Here is a 16,606-nt window from a genome sequence, read left to right as displayed (position 1 = left end):
GCAGATCCTTTTCATACCTGGCTGCCAAAACATGGAACTCACTCCCTGCTTACCTTCGCCTCACCCAGAATCACCTAGCGTTCAGAAAGCAGCTTAAAACGTGGATATTTGACAAATAATCATCCTCCCCTCCCTAAGCGCCTTGAAACCCTCTGGGTATGTAGTGCGCTATACAAATTTTATGACTTGACTTGACTTGACTTGACTTGGCCGTGACGGAACCATTCCATCATCAGCACAGCCCAACGGTGACTGATGACAGAATGGTTCCGTCACAAGCATCGAAGGGGTTAAAAAACTGCTTTATTTAAAAGCAGTCCGAGACATGGTGGCCTGCAGAGCCCAGCCGACCACCATCCCTTAAAGGGCTGGCATTCCCAATGGGCTTGAAAATTGCGAGAGGCTCATTAATATTAATGAACCTCGCAATTTGCGACCCTATTGGGAATCCCAAACAGTGTTAAACACACTGTTGTACACTTCATTTAGCGACTCGCAATTTGCCACTCGCAGTGTGCCGCCAATTGCGAGGCGCTAAATTAAATGGTCGTACAACTGGCCCCAAAATCCTTAGTACTTTGAGTATTTGTTTTGCGTGCACATGTGTGTATTTTTTTCGAATTACTGTTTTAATTTTGAAAATTAACTCATACAAATTGCTTGGGGGTCCTCGGCTTCCAGTGGTGACTCAATGGGGGTCCTCAGGAGTCAAAAGTTTGGGAACCACTGGTTTACACCATATTATAAATCTGGAGCCCCTCTGCTGTGACGTAGCAATAGTTTATAATAAAACTCATAACCCACAGTTGCTACGTCATAAAGACCTACCAGACGAGGCTGACAGGGCTCACTGAGAACCTGTTGGTGCAATGGTGCTTGTTTACTTTCACTGAAAGCAAAAGCAGAGCTACAGGAGAGGGAAGGAAAGCTGAGAAAGTGGTGGGGACTGGTTAAAGATGGCAGGTAAGGTCTTTTTATTTTTCAAATTTGGGTCCCATTACTCCTCTGTCCCTGCGGAGCAGTTAAATTACAGGTATTTTGTCACTTCGGGGTTCGAAGGGACATTGATAAAAATCAACTTAATTCACTGTTACCCAACTATAATTCTATATATTAGCAGCTACGAAGGTTGCCAATGTATAAAGTAGTTCTACCTGGAAGTCCAGCTCATTAGAATGAACGGCCAAGAAGATTTTGGCTGTGGCTTCCATAGTTTGATTTCCCGGCCTCAAGAGCATTTTTATCAATTCCATTATCAGTAGTTTTGTGGCTAATAAAGTAATTCAATATCTGAGTCGACTCTACAGGGAGCATTGCTGCGAGTTACAGAAACAATTTGGTTAGCGAAAGAGATTTTTGAATAAAAATTACACAAAATTCCAGATTGAAGAAACAGGTTGAGTGGCAATCTGTAACGCCACAGAACAATCAAATCACACCACTGAAATTGTGGAGCTGCGGAGGTCTAATACCTCAGATTTGACTGCACTAAAACCAATGTCAACCTAAAACATCCATCTGTCTATGGTGATCAAGCCACCACTTTAGTCCTTAGAACTTCATGCAGGACGTCTGAGTGGCCTTCTTTGAGTGGAATCCATATCCCCATGTATCTGTCATCAAAAGGCATGATCCACTGTAATCTCCTCAAGAAGAACCATCAGTGGTTGGTGGTGACACTCAACACTGGAGGAACATTGGGGGGGACCGGGATACAAACCCAGTGGCGGTCAAAAAGATAATTTAAACATTTTTTTAAATGTACTTACCTGTATTTCACTCTCTGTGTTTTCTTCTTTCTTCTGGCAACCGCACCTCATGGATCCTCAGGCAAACCCTTCTGCAAATCCCGATGCTTCTATCATGCTGCAGAGGAGGATCATGAGAGCAGCACCAGGATTGGCTGGAGCGGGCTGCCACAATAATCCCTCAGGCATAGGAGGCCTGTGCCTGCTCGCCGCTCAGTTGTCTGAGACAGCTAGGTGGAGAGGTTAACACTGCGCATGCTATGCTGGCTGCCGGAAGACGACCGGCCAAAGTGACTTGCACAGTGTAAGCTGGTGGCGTGAGCCCCACTCCCATGGTCCCAGTCATCAGCGGTGCCCCACCCCCAAACACTGCTCGGGCTGGGAGCAGTGAGAAATAAAATGGTAATTCATTTTATTACCGTTTTATTTTTCACTTTTGCTGCATTGGCAGCAGGGGGGGTGATGCTCATCTGCCCTAATTGGGGGCAGGTGGGGGGCGCTGATGACCATGAAGATTTCAAGTGGCAGTTATAATAGGGGTGATCGGTGGAGTACTCCCCATTCCAAGATATGCTTCGAAGCAAATTAGGTGATATGAACATGTAATTGAGAAAGGGTTTAACTAATTTAAAGCCCAGTTATTCACGCCGAAAACATGTTATCTGTACAGTGTCAAATGATTCTAAACGATTCAAGAGGTTCAAGGCCTGTGCCCTATCACAATGTTCTAACAACACTTTTCAAACATCCTAAACAGGGTTCTCCCTTCCCCCATTTGTCCTGAAGTCCAACTGGTAGTCCAACACCTAGGGCCTGATTTTGATTTCGGAGGACGGGTTACTCCATCACAATTGTGAAGGATGTCCTGTCCGATATATTAAAAAAGCATTAACGCCAATGGCACTTGTTATACAATGGACAGGATATCCAACATGTTTGTGACGGGGTAACCGGTCTGCCGAACTCTAAATTAGGCCCTTAGTTTGTTTCCCAGCATTTCTCCACCGGGGAAGCTACATGTTGCTGAGTTATTTAGGATAGAAATAGTAAGGTCAAGTTTGGCCTGTGTGTATTAGAAACACTAGGATCTGAAGCCACCCTCTATCGAAAGGGGTCACCATGGACTGTTTTAACTCACCAAAGTAGATCTCTTTTTGAAGTGAAATTCAATAAAAGTGATATAGCCTGCAGGTAAATAATTTATCTTAGATATGTAGCAAAGCCTGCTATAAGTAGAATATGGTGTATGAAAATTATAATTTATCTCAGATCTATATGGTCATAGGCTGAGAAACGATTAAATCAAATGTAGCAAAGCCTACTATAATTAGAATGTGGGGTATGACAATTCTGAGTACAGGCACTTTTTGACACACTTAATAGCACAATGGGACCAATAGTTGACTGCAGACAATGTAGCTTGAAAGTTAACAGCAATTTGTTTTTCACATATCAGATATTTTGTACATTATATTTGTACTTTTATTTGAATGAAGCAATAATGTTTTACTTTCAATATTTGGAAGCCTGCTGCTTTGCCAATGGTCATAATACATGTGTCATTGTGATTTTATGATTGTTGATTATTTTACTTTTATTACACTCGTAAGAATAAATGTTGCACCATTACCAAAAGTGTAACCTTTTGACTGTCTAACAATTCGAAACCTACTAATGATAAGGCTTTCCTTGACTCTTCTTTCTGTGAGGCTTCAGTGTTTATTGACTGAAATGTGTGTATTTAAGTGGCTTCTAGAGTACCTTTTGGCCCTTGATCACTGTGCCACTGGAACCAAGCTACACCCGACTGAAAACCCTAGTCAGGGTGTAACCCCTGTTGGATTGCTTGTGTTCCAGTTCAGTGAGGACCTTGGTGGTAGTTCGTGCTGGACAGTTCTTACCAGAGCAGGGTCAAGACTGATATACATATGGCTGGGTCCAAACCGAGGTGACACAGTGAACAAAAGATCGATGGCCTGGAAGACTATTTCAAGCGATTGCCAGTAGTTAGTCTTATTTCAAACATTCCTCCCATCACATCATACCTGCAAACTTACAAACAGGGCCGGACTGGGAACCAAAACCGGCCCTGGCAAAGGGGGGGCGGTGGCCGCGCTCTTTACCAAGGTCGGTTTTCTGCCGATTTTGTTACAGGGCGTTGCAAAAACGGCCCTGTAACAAAAGAGGCCCCCAGGGGCCCAAAACCGGCCCCCACCCGTGCGGCCCACCCGGGGATTGCCCGGTGCCCGCAACGGCCAGTCCGGGCCTGCTTACAAATGAATGCTACTGTGTGAGGGGGTTGGGGCCTTGAAGGGGGTGGGGCCTCATGCTGAGAGCTGCATAAGAGGCACTCTGCCACTAACCAAACACCCCTTCTGACCCCCCTCAAGGGTCATTGAGGCTGTCGCCGATGTCCTGCGGTATTTTCATACCTCTTAATGGACATCGGCTGCTTACAGACTTCGAATACGCGCTGAATATCCACTGTCTACAGTGGTTTTCAGCTCGTTTTTTCTCCCACCGTTTGATTTTGGCTCCTCACCCTAAGACTGTGTGAACGGAGCTGAAATCGTGTGTCACAAGGTGGCACTGTGTGAGTTGGCAGGTATGCCACATTTAGTGTGTTTGTGGCTCTGTTTTTGCACAAAGGCGTGATTACAAGTTGCACCATATAGCTGGGCTGGAAACTCCACTCGTAAACACCAGAACCAGTAACATCAGCCAATACCATGGAATTGAAAGTTGATCACTACAGAACGGGGAATGAATGTGCAGGTCTGGCTTTTCCATGTGAAATTCTGCTTGGACTTTGATGTTCCTTTAGGGTTAACTCTCTCATTTAACAGCGCTGAGCATGTGGTAAATGAGAGCACGGGCCAGTGGGGGCAGAGATTGGCATGGGTCGGGGAATATGTGCCCTGCCAGTGGGGAGCTTTCCTTGGTCCTTTAATATTTTGAAGATGGTTGGGTGTGTCCCGAGGATCAGGGCCGCGCTGCACTTGCAGACCAAAGCGATTGAACTGGATAGATTTTACTAGTGGTACAATTGAGTCCAGTGTTTTCACACTCAGGAAATCCATGTGCTGGAACACTGGGTTAGTTATTAAGGGGTGAAGCGGTATCCCACCCAGCATTATCTCTCCGCTCACCCTATAATTGGGGCCCAAGTCTCTGTAATACATACTATGGAGAACCTGGAGTCAGTGTGCTAACCTTACCTCTCTTCTCTTTGTTTTCAGTCATAGAGAGGAGAAGCAATGGGAAATAGCGGCTCAGGTAAGTACTGTATAAATGTAGTGCTTAGCATAAATGTTGAACAAATCCAGTCTCCTGAAAACCCTGACAGCCACGACTGACATCTGTGCCCAGTTTGCCTAAGCATTGTTTCCAATAGGTCGCCTACACCTCTAAACTTTGAGGGTTAATTCAGCCATGAAGACTACCCTGCTATTCACCCCAGGGAGCTGTACACGAAGAGCTATAGAACAAGCCTAGATTTCTGCATTGAACTCCGCACAAAACTACCACTGATGTAAAGCATGTTCATGGTAATGTTTAGATCGGTGCTAATTTGTAAAGAAATAAATCCCATGGCTCTTATCAGGAGGCCACTGCAGCTTAAACCATGGATGTATGACATTACAATGCATGCTTTTACCACGCATGCTTTTACAATGTAAGTATTACAACGCAAACCTTTACAATGTGGAAAAAGGTAGGGCCGATGACCTTTTTCAGGGTTGCCCGGCGTTAACCGCCTCTATTACCACTCAAGTTACCAAACAAAGAGGCAGGCGCTGGAGACTGGAAGGCAGGAAACAGAAGTTTTATTCCAACGGAGCAGAACACGTCAAATCAGACAACAGAGTATCTTCTCGAGGTGCTCTAACCGCATCTCTGAGGCCTGGCCTCTTATACGCAGGTTTATGATCTTTATTACAGTTTATTGCATGTGGCACATTCTTGCAAATGCTTTGAAGTATGAAAGGACATCCTCGGAATCCCCGCTTCAGGCCCGTTCCCACACACATTTACAGTTGAAGTCCCCACCCCGGTCACAACAGGTGATGATTGTCGCGCAGCTGGACATTCCGCCGATTCACGGAATGTATGTGGTTGATCGGATCACATGGGGTGGGGGCTTTGATCAACTCGTGGATCCTTTGATGGGAGAAGCTTCCTACTGTAGGGGGAGGCAATAAACAGCATCCGCAGGGCCAGGTGGCAGCCTGGGAACGAGCAGGACAATCGGGCACAGAGGAAAGGGGGGTTTTATCAAAGGACCCGGGATCATGAAAGGAATGGAGGGAGGTGTTGAGCTGGGAACAGGATGGGGTTCCGAGGCAGGGTTGCGTTGAAGAGGGGTTTATGGCCCAAGCATGTGAGAGCGGGGGCTGTCAGCGCGCGGGGGATGCCTGCGAGGTCAGGAGAGAGAAAGAGAGACGCGCTGGCTATCGGGGGTGGGCAGAGAGGCCATGACATTTAAAATGGCTGCCGCTTACGCGCACGAATGGGCCCAAAAAGGAGATAAGATGGCGCCGATAATGTTGACACTGCAATCTAGGTTTTAACAACAACACATAGTGCTTTGGGGTGCTGGATAGTGAATAATTTAATTTACTATTCCAACTCCAGTCCCCGTGGACACTAGGGAAGGTGTTGGATAGTAAATTAAATCTATTCTCTATCCTAGAGCGCCCCCCAGCGCAATGCATTGTAATGGTTTGCGTTGTAATAGTTGCATCGTAAAGGCACTGCATGGTAAAAGTTGCGTTGTAAAGGATGTTCCCCTTAAACCATACATTGCCCCTGATGTGCTGCTAATGACACAACTCAACTACTGACCATCACACGCCTACAAATGTGACAATTTGGAATAGTTCAGGTCCCCAAAGCTATACGATTGGCTTGGGCAGCAGGTAACAGGCATTTTTAATCTTTATTGAATTCATAATTACCTGTTATTGTCTTAATCTCTAAATTAGCCAGACAGTGCCACCTTGTGGCAGACTGTCATAAGAGCCGGTGTTGACAATTAAGTGCCGGTGCCTAGCACCAGAGACCTTCATCTCAAATTAAGCACTCGTTTAAATGTTCTGCCACAATAGCCTGGTGAAAGCACCAGTCTAAAACAGACCGATGTTTTTGGTGATACTATACATATAAACGCAGGATGACTGCCTCAGAGTACGGATATTTATTCAGTTCGATTCAATTGAACTTGGTATTTGTAAAGTGCATGGCTCCCTTGACAAAGCTTCCGAGCGCTACTTCAGACCAAGACAGCACAAATGACCTATCTAAAGCAGGTATGTTTTCAATAGTTTCCTGAACTTTACTTCTGACTGTTCCAATTTCAGGGATATAGGTAAGCCATTCCTCACTTTCGGCACACAATAGGAAAAGGCGCAGCCCCCGAATCTTGCTCTCCTGATCACAGAAAGTGATAGAAGAGCATTGTGTGGGGTCATAAAGAGAGATCAACTTTGAAATAATTGGAGGGGTGTTGCCTTGAATTATCTTGTGGGCTATACACAGGGCCTTGAATTGAGTCCTCTTTCATACAGGCAGCCATTGTAAGGCTGCCAATGCCAGGCTCACTGACTGGTATTTGGATATTTTACATAAAACATCAGCGCTGCATTCAGTGGTAGTATTTTAATAACATGCTTGGGACTTCCAATGTACATAGTCTAGCCTTTAGCAGTCCCTACTCTGCACCACCACTCTCTTTGTAGACGGTGGAAGCTATGTGGGACATTTCTTCAAGGATCTGAAGATACCAAAGCATGTTCCTGAGAGTTTGTGGGCCTGAGTTTCCATAGTAAGTCTGTCATCAATCCAGAATCCCATTCTTTAAAGCCTGCTTTGGTTTGGAACAATCACACAGTTGCTCTGGCCAGTCAATATCTAACCATTTTGAAGGATTGTTCCCCATAGTCATAACTTCAGTCTTTCCACCATTCAGTTTCAGTTAATTAGCGGCCATCCATTCAGTGACCTTGGTTAAGCATTGGAGGAGCTGGGGCTGTGTATGGTTAGAGATGAAATTGATTGCCATAATAATTTGCGTGTCTTCCGCATATGATATTAGGTCCAGGCTGAATGGCTGAATGATCTCCGCCATGGGGCGACATAAATATTGAAAAGTGTGGGGCTCAGGGAAGATCCCCGAGGCACCCTGCAGATTAGAGAAAAGACATCAGGTTTAAAGTATTTTATTGAAGCAGGCTAAGGAAGGAAACAACAAAGTACATGAAAAAGAAAACCACAGGTGCCCTCATAATCAGTGCGTACGGTACATTAGATACATCAAAGCAATTCTTTCGCCACAGTGGGCACCATCCTGCTTGGAAACACAGCTCGCGCACCTGTGGGTGGAGACAAAAAGGGGGGGGGGAAGGGAAGGAAAGGGAAAAAAGGAAAAAGAAAAAGGGGGGTGGGGAAAACAATCCTGCCCCATTTCCTACCCAGCCAACAACCCCCCAACTCCCACACCCCGTTCCACCCCCTGTACTGTGCCGTCAACCACTCGCTCTCCCCTCGTAGCAACCTATCATTTGCCCCCGCTACCAGATGCCGGCCTAGACCAATCAAACAGGCGGGTCCGGCTGCGGTGTCAGCCGTAACAGTCTGAGATACCTAGGGCAGGTGATTTCTTTGAATTCAGAGCACAACAGATTCTGGAAAGGCGCCCACAGCTCCTCAAAAGCATCTGCGTCCCCTGCCACAACTAAGGACAGTTTCTCCATGCCAAGGACACGCCACAATCTGTGCAGCCAGCCGACAACAGTGGGGAGCGTGGTGGAGCGCCAGTGTATGAGTATGTTTTGTACAGCTGACCCCAAAGCTATCGCTATCTGTCTACCCCTTTTAGATCTGAGAGGGTACATCAATCCATTCGGCAATCCCAATAGGACGTAGGCAGGGAATCGGGGCAGCTCTAGCCCAAAACATTTGTCAACCTCATTGAGGACCTCCTCCCAGTAAGAAGCCAAAAGGGGACAGTCCCACAAGATATGAGTAAGCGTGCCATTCTGGCCACAGTTACGCCAGCACGTCCCCGGTATAGATCTATCCATCTCATGTAGTTTCTCGGGAGTGCGATACCAATAGGTTGAAATTTTGGTGAAGGTCTCCGTGAGCCCCGTGTGATAGGCAGCGTGGCGCGCCCAGGTAGGAGATGTGGTCCCATTCAATATGACTCCGCACTCGACCAAGCTCCCGCTCCCAGCGCTCCCTACCCGGGTTGTAGATATGAAAGGGGGGGGCTGCAGCATCTTGTACAAATCGGAGATAAGCTTAGCGTCCGACGTGCGAGTGACTAGCCAGCGCTCGTACACTGTGATCTCCCGGTCCGCCGTCGCGCGCACTTGAGGCTGTAGCGCCCAGTGGCGCGCCTGCATATACCGCATGCGCTCCGTCTCGGGAAGGCCATAATCCCGACGTAAGTCCTGGAAGGGGACGACACCCTCTGGGCCATATAGATGATACAAGGTGCAGCAGCGGGCCGCCCGCCAGTGATCGTAGGCGCCAGGCTCCATACCCGGGCCAAAGTCCGGATTGCCAATCAGCGGCGTGAAGGGAGAGGGAAAGGTAGTGAGTTCATGCCTAGTAGCCACTGAGTCCCACACCCGAAGCGGGACCCGCGTCACAAAAGAGGCGTAAAGGTTAGGGGGCTGATGAGCCCGTCTCAGGAAAGGCACCTCCTGTAGCGTTCTGCCTGCTACCGCCTGGTCCTGAAACAGCCAGTGTTTATCCGACTCCCACCGGCTCCACTCCACCAAATAGAGCAATTGGGCGGCCTGGAAATATTTCTGCAAGTCTGGTATCCCTAGTCCTCCAGACTCAGGCGCCAGCGTAGCTATGGTCCGTTTGATTCGAGGCCTACGGCCCTGCCACACAAAACGTGCGATGGCCGATTGAGTCTCCGCGAGCCATCCTTTGGGAGGCTGTAGCGGGAGCGCCCTAAACAGGTATAGTACCTGAGGTAGAAGGGTCATCTTCACTGCGGCCACCCTGCCCAGCAGCGATAACGTGCCCTTATCCCACCGGGCCAATTCCTCTCTGATTTTCTTACTCAAAGCCGTGTAATTGGCCGTGACCATCGCGGGGAGTTAGGGTGCCAAGAAGATCCCCAGATACGGAATCTGGTCCCCCAACAGCTCAAAGGGAAAAGCCTCTGCAGGTCAGCTCTGGTGGCGCTAGTCAGCGAGATATCGACGGCAGCAGATTTTCCGAGGTTCACTTTGAAGCCCGCCACCGCGGCAAAGAGGTCCAGTTCCGCGATACATGCAGGCAGGGACCTCCGTGGGTCATCGAGCGTCAAAATGACGTCATCCGCGTAGAGGCTAAGCGCATGGTGAAACTCCCATCCTGACCCCTGTGAAATCGGGGTTCTGTCGGACCCTTTGAGCAAACGGCTCCATATAAAGAGCGAAGAGCAGAGGGGATAGTGGGCATCCCTGTCGTGTACCACGTTCTATTGGAAAGTGTCGGGAGCTGCCCCCATTCACCCGGACCACCGCGGACGGAAACCGGTAGCAGTTGAAAATCAGGTGCCGGAACTTCTCGCCGACCCCGAACTTGCTCAGGACCTTCTCTAGATAGGGCCAATGCACCCTGTCAAACGCCTTTTCCGCGTCTATGGAGAGGAGCATGCGTTCCCCGGGAATCCTGGAGGCCTTCTCAAGAATATGAGTCACCCTCTTCGTGTTGTCCACCGTCTGCCTGCCTGGCACGAAGCCGGCCTGATCCGAGTCGACCATGCCCGGGAGATGAAGTGCCAGACGTGCTGCCAGTATGCTAGTGAAAACCTTCAGGTCCGTGTTCAGTAACGAGATAGGGCGGTAGGACCCGCAGGCAGTCCGGTCCTTGCCCGGTTTCGGGATCACGGAGACCGTGGCCTGGAGAAATTCGGGGGGGATGGCACCCGGCTCCGAAAATGTATTGAAGAGGCGCGTCAACAGAGGCGCAAGTTCCTGACTGAAGGTCTTATAGAAAAGAGGGATGAAGCCATCCGGTCCCGGGGCTTTACCCGTCTTAAGCCGGGAGATCGCCGTAACCACCTCCTCGATCCGAATCTCCCGCTCCAGATACTGGGCCTGATCCGGCGTCAACGACGGGAGCGACACCGATTCCAGATAGTCCGCCTCCGCCCGGGCGGAGGGGGCCTCGCCAGTGTAGAGGTCAGCGTAGAAGTTACGGAAAACGTCCGCAATCTGCTCGTCCTCCGTGACTGACCCTCCGGTAGGAGTAACCAGCTCTTTCACCCGGTGCTGCTGATGTTGCACCCTGAGCTTGTGCGCCAAGAGCCGGCCGCACCTGTCGCCACCGGTGTAATACTTGTGCTTCAGGCGAAGCACCGCATACTCCGCCCGGTCTGTGTCAAGAGCAGACAAGAGTTTCCTGGCGGCCTTCAGTTGCCTCCAGACTCTGGGGGCGCCCGTTCTGTGATGTACCAGTTCCAGCTCCCGCACCTGCCGGGTAAGCTCGTCCCTCTTGAGCTGGCGATCCTTGTTCTCCGCCGAGGAGATAGCTATAAATTCGCCCCGGAGCACAGCCTTCAGGGCAGCCCATTGCGTCTCACGGGAGGTGTCGTCGTTGTCGTTTATTCGCTGGAAGTCCGTTATGGCCGCGCGGATCTGTTGCACCGTCGAACGCCTGTGCAGCAGTGTGTCCCGGAGACGCCAGACCCCTCTCGGACGAGCCACCGGGGGTATACTGAAGGTACCCTCCACCGGCGCATGGTCGGAGAGAGAGAGGACCCCCATGTCGACATTCGAGGCTAGTGCGAACATCGGGCCTGTCACTAGAAGATGATCCAGTCTCGCGTAGGACTTGTGTGCATGAGAGAAATAGGAATACGCGCGGGTCACGGGGTGGAGGCGGCGCCGCATGTCGTGCATGTCGAGCTCCTCCAGTCGGGTACGAACCGAGCCCGAAAGCTCTCCCAACTGGTGGCGCCGTTGCACAGACCTGTCCAGAGTCGCGTCAAAGACCAAATTCAAATCTCCCCCTAGCACTATGTGCCTATCAGATGTGGATGCCACGTCTTCCAATGCCCTGTGCAAAAATTGGTCTTGGTGGTCATTGGGGCCGTATATAGAGCCTACAGTCATCACCAAGCCCCCCACCTTGATCCTATATGCCAGAAGTCTCCCCTTCTGTTCCGCTACCTTCTGCAAGACCTCCCCTCTGAACCCCCTAGAGAACAAGAGCGCCACACCTGCCGTTTTAGAAGCACTGGAGGAAAAGAGCTGCGTGGGGAACTTGGGGGTACGCATTCTGGGACAATCCTTGGCTAGCAGATGGGTCTCCTGCAGTAGGCAGATGTCGGACTGAGAGTTCTCCAACAGAGACAGGACGGCCCGCCTTTTAACCGGGTTATTCGGCGCCTTCACATTCAGAGTAACAACTTTAAGAGCCATCAAGGAGGGGAACCCCAGAAAGGCACATGAAGGTGGGCAAGGCCCAGCGGGAGAAACCCAGAGGCCACAACAAGAAACTTCAGCACACAGCGAAAGCAAACATCCCTACGGCACAGTACAGTCCCCGAACCCCAAAACTCCCCAACTACGTGGACCCCCCCTTCCCCCGAAACTTCGCACGACCAGCTCCACATTGCCCCCAACTCCCATCCCCCCAGCAAACCCCCCAACTCGAAACATTCCCCTGCAACTCCCCTTCCCACCCCCCGCTTCTCAAGCCATTCAAAAAAGTAATTGTCCCAGTCCGGTCCTTATCGGACAAGGCCGTGGAAAGTCGATTGAGTGGACGTCCAGCCACCACCACCAGCACCCCGTCCCTCCCTACCCCCAGAACCCTCGCACCTGCAGTGGTGAAAAGCTAATGTAGACTCCCCCGGAGTAAGTTCAGGCCGTCAAGGCCACATCACCATTCGCTGTTGCTCTGGAGGCCTCCTGGATAGCGCTCGACATGTCCGCCCGAATCGTGGGCGAGTCAGGCCGCTCCGGTTGTGGGGAGCGCCTCTCCCCGATCTGCTGCCAACCATCTCGAGTGCTTCGCCTGCGGCGCGGCGCCGGGGTGTCTGCATCCGAAGCCGTGATTCCCAATACTGAGCAGACATCCTGGAGGGACCGGAGCTGGTGCAATGTCCCGTTCCACCGGAAGATCAAGCGGAAGGGGTGCCCCCAAGAATACTGCGTTTTATGCTCCCGAAGGAAGTCCGTGGCAATTTTAAAAGATTTCCTCTTCTGCAGCGTGACCGTGGATAAGTCTTGATAGAGAGCCACCGGGTGATCTCTGAAGCGGAAAGGCTGCTGCCTCCGCGCCTCGCGGAGAATCCGCTCCTTCAAGGGGAAGTCCGGCAGAAAGGCCAAAATGTCCGGGGGGGGGCGCCGAGGCTCTGCGAGGGCGGCCCACCCTGTGCGCCCTGTCGATACGGACTCGAAAGTCCTCTGACTCCCCCAAGATTGCGCGGAAGAGGGCCTCCAGGTAGGCGGTCACGTCGTCACCCTCCTCGTTGGACGGGACGCCCCGGACCCTGATATTGTTCCGCCTGGACCGGTTTTCGAGGTCTTCGGCGTGGGCCTGCAGCTCAATCTGTTGCTCCCGCAGCCGCAGGACCTCCTGCTGCAGGTGGGTGACCTCTTCATCTCTGGAATGACCAGCCTCCTCCACAGTGTTAACTCGCCCCCCCAGGGAGTCCACTTCTCTCCGGACTTCCCGGACCTCTCCGGCCACCTCTTGCTTCAAAGTCTGAAAATCCTCCCTCAAGGAGCTAAACAGCGACTCCAGGAACGATCGAATCACCGGGGGCTCTCCGCCGTCAGCGCCTCTGGAATGGGCCGGGGAGCTTGGGCGGCCTGGCTCCCCCCGCTGCGCAGGGCACCACGTCCCAACATGTCCGGTAAAGTTCGGTCGCCTCTCCTCTGACCCCTGGCATTCGACATCTTGGCGGGGCGGGAGTCACCGATGGCCGCAGTTTGGTGAAGAGGCGCCTAAGGTCAGGGCAGCCGAGCAGCGGAAGCCGGCCGGGCACTCAGTCGTTGGTCAGGAAGCACAGCAGCGCAGAGGCCTCGATCAGGGCTGGGCGGCCGGTCCGAGGTCTCCAAAATGGCCGCCCATTACAGTCAATGGGGCCAACGCCCAGGGAACGAGGCCTACCTCCGTCACGGGTCCAAATGCGATACACACAGTCGAAGGGCAGGCCCGCAGGGCGAGAGGCAACTAGGGCTGGCTCGCCTGGATGTGCAAATACTCCGGAGGCGCGACTCTACTCCGCCACGGCCAGGGTTGGGCCGGAGCAGCCACGTGGAGCAGGCATTCTCGAGCCCCGGTCTTGCGTAGTAGTCATAGGCCGGCTACGCCTCCGTCGCCTTTCTCCGCTCCGCCGGCGAAGGCCGCCTCGGCACCCACTCGGTCGCTGCAGTGCAGGCACTCCGGCAGGCCACTCGCAGTCGCTGGATCACGCCGCCGGGACCCCAAGCCTGAAGGTCTCGCGGCTCTCTGGCTTCCCACAAGCCGATCAGCGAGCACCATCTCAGTCGGTATCCGGGCGGAATCACCACCGTGGCGGGACACCTGGGGCTCGCCGACTGCTCTACACCACCACGGGGGTCACCAGGTGTGGTTACCGCTCGATCCGGGGGGGATCAGCGGATGTAAGCGGTGCAGGGTTTCCAGGGGCTCGGGAGCTCTCGGCAAGTGCGTCCTCTCAGCCCGCCATCTTGGCCACGCCCCTCAGAAAAGACATCAGAAGAGAAGACTTCCTCACATACCACAAAACATCTTTCAGCCAAAAGGGGTGTAAGCGAATTTAGGGCACCGTCCTGTATTTCCACTTCTTTTAACCTCTGTATGAGAGTGGTGTGAGAGATGGTATTAAAATGCCACACTAAGATCTAGCATGATCAAGGTGGCCGTGCCACCCCTGTCCAGAATCCTCCTTAACTCTTCAGTGGCCGCAAGTAGATTTGTTCAATACTGCTCCCCTGTCTAAAATCCGTTTGTGTGGGTTCCAAGATGTTGTGGGTTTCTAGATAGGCAGATAGATGTTTAATAACATGCGTCTCAAGTACTTTGCTGGCTGTTGGGAGAAGAGAAATGCCTATAGTTTTTACATGTCTGTAGTTTTCTAGTGAATCTCGTCTGGCAATAGGTTTTTTTAAACGAGGTTTGACTATTGCCTGCGTCCAGGCTATCAGAATGTTACCGCTCTCCAACGAGAGGTTCAAAACATCCGTTAACATGGTATTAGGTATGGTTCTACTTTTTAAAAGCACATCTGGAGGAAAGGGTCTAATGGCGACCCAGACTTAAAGGATTTAAGAATTGCCTCCCTAGATTCAGTCTCCAGTGCTGGAGCATTCTTTACACAGTGATTTACTTTACACACTGATATCCCCCTCAGACACTATGGTCTCTCCCAACTGAGCTGAAAGATGTTAAGCAAGTCAAGGGGGGGCATGTGGGGTGAAGAAGTTTTGCTCTCCCCTGTGAGGCAGCACATGGGATGTTCTGTGGCTTAGAGGGATGGTTCTACTCTCTGTGGCTATGCCCTTGGGGGCCTTCCTTTTGCCGGCAAGGGAGGTGGGGGGTTGTGACCGCCCAGCCCCCAATGGAAACACACCACATCAAACACGGGCCAGGAGTGTTACACAGAATGCCATCAGTGGTAGGACAAAGTCCTGTTGGCGGGGGTGGGGGCACACAGTTCAACTCCCTTTTCCTTTGCTCCTGTGGGCCATGGCAACTTGTATGTGGGTAGGACGGGGCGCTAGAGGGCGCACTGCGGAATGGCCGCACTGTCGTGAGGCTCCCGCTGCCCGGAGCTATTATCCGCCTAGAGATCCTGATGACCATCGCTGCGCCCTGATCTGACCCCACGGATCTACTGGGATACCGACTGACCACCCACGGTCCAATTCCTGGGCCATTTGGAGGTTGCTGGCCGAAGTTACGGGGACCCCAAGTTTCCCCAACTTGCGCTCTGGAAGTCTGATGCCCCCTGGCCCGGCGTCGTTGCTCATGCCAGTCCGGGGCTCTGCACGTGGGGTGTAGGCCTTGCTCCGCCCCTCTTCATCGGGGCCCGCTCGCTCGCTGGGCAAGCCGTTTGGCTCTTCCTTGCTGTCGGACCTATCTCTTTGCTCCTGCATCTGCCTGCCCGGATACCATTGCACACGGAGGCGCCACGGATCTTCTTCTTGGTTTCTGGGGGCTCGCTCCTTTGGCCTTGGAGCGGAGACGGCCATTCTCTCGTCGTTGGGTGTGGCGGGGCGCGCTGGCCTGCTCGTGCCCCCACGATTCGAGCCTTTTTGTTTGTGGCCGTACCCTTGGTCCGCTTTCGACCCTATTTGCTTTTTGTCCCCCATTACATCTCTAGCGCACCATTATGGGGAAGCCGGACACTAAACAATCCAAACTGTCCTTTGATTCGGGAGGGGCTAGGCGGGCGACGCGATTGCTCCAGGACGCTGGAACTTCGCGGTCCCCCCCCCCGAATGTCGCTGATAGTGTCCCGCAGCCGCCGCCGCCGGACTTTGCCCAAATGATGCAGGAGATGAGGCAGGGGTTTGCCACGATAGTGGACAAAGTGGACAAGATATCGTCGCGCATGGATGCGGTTGTCCAGAAGTTGGACGTGCACGAGGAACGCTTGACGGCGGCGGAACAGCGCATTTCGGACCATGATGACACGGCGGCCACCCATACCACCCAACTGGCGAGAATGGACAATATCTTGCGTGTCATTGCCGCTAAGAATGAGGAGTTGGAGGCGAGGAGTAGGCGCAACAACGTGCGCATTGTAGGTGTGCCGGAATCCACGAATGTGGGCAAAATGGAGACTTATGTGGAGAGGCTACTTGTGGGCGCCATTGGTGCGGAAGTGTTCT

General features: G+C 51.9%; 1 protein-coding gene across 1 annotated transcript in view; it reads left to right on the top strand.

Annotated features, from left to right (window-relative positions):
- C5H1orf162 (chromosome 5 C1orf162 homolog) overlaps positions 1 to 16,606 on the top strand; it is a 349,182-nt gene that overhangs the window by 88,089 nt on the left and 244,487 nt on the right. The window contains exon 2 of the mRNA XM_086923354.1: positions 4,988 to 5,024. Coding sequence (XP_086779480.1) covers positions 5,006 to 5,024 — 19 coding nt within the window. The 5' untranslated portion in view covers positions 4,988 to 5,005. The remainder of the gene's footprint in view (positions 1 to 4,987; positions 5,025 to 16,606) is intronic.

Source organism: Lissotriton vulgaris, chromosome 5 (assembly GCF_964263255.1).
Source record: "Lissotriton vulgaris chromosome 5, aLisVul1.2, whole genome shotgun sequence".
Taxonomy (NCBI): domain Eukaryota; kingdom Metazoa; phylum Chordata; class Amphibia; order Caudata; family Salamandridae; genus Lissotriton; species Lissotriton vulgaris.
Note: the sequence above shows the minus strand (reverse complement) of the source record. Positions and strands in the feature narration are given on the sequence as shown.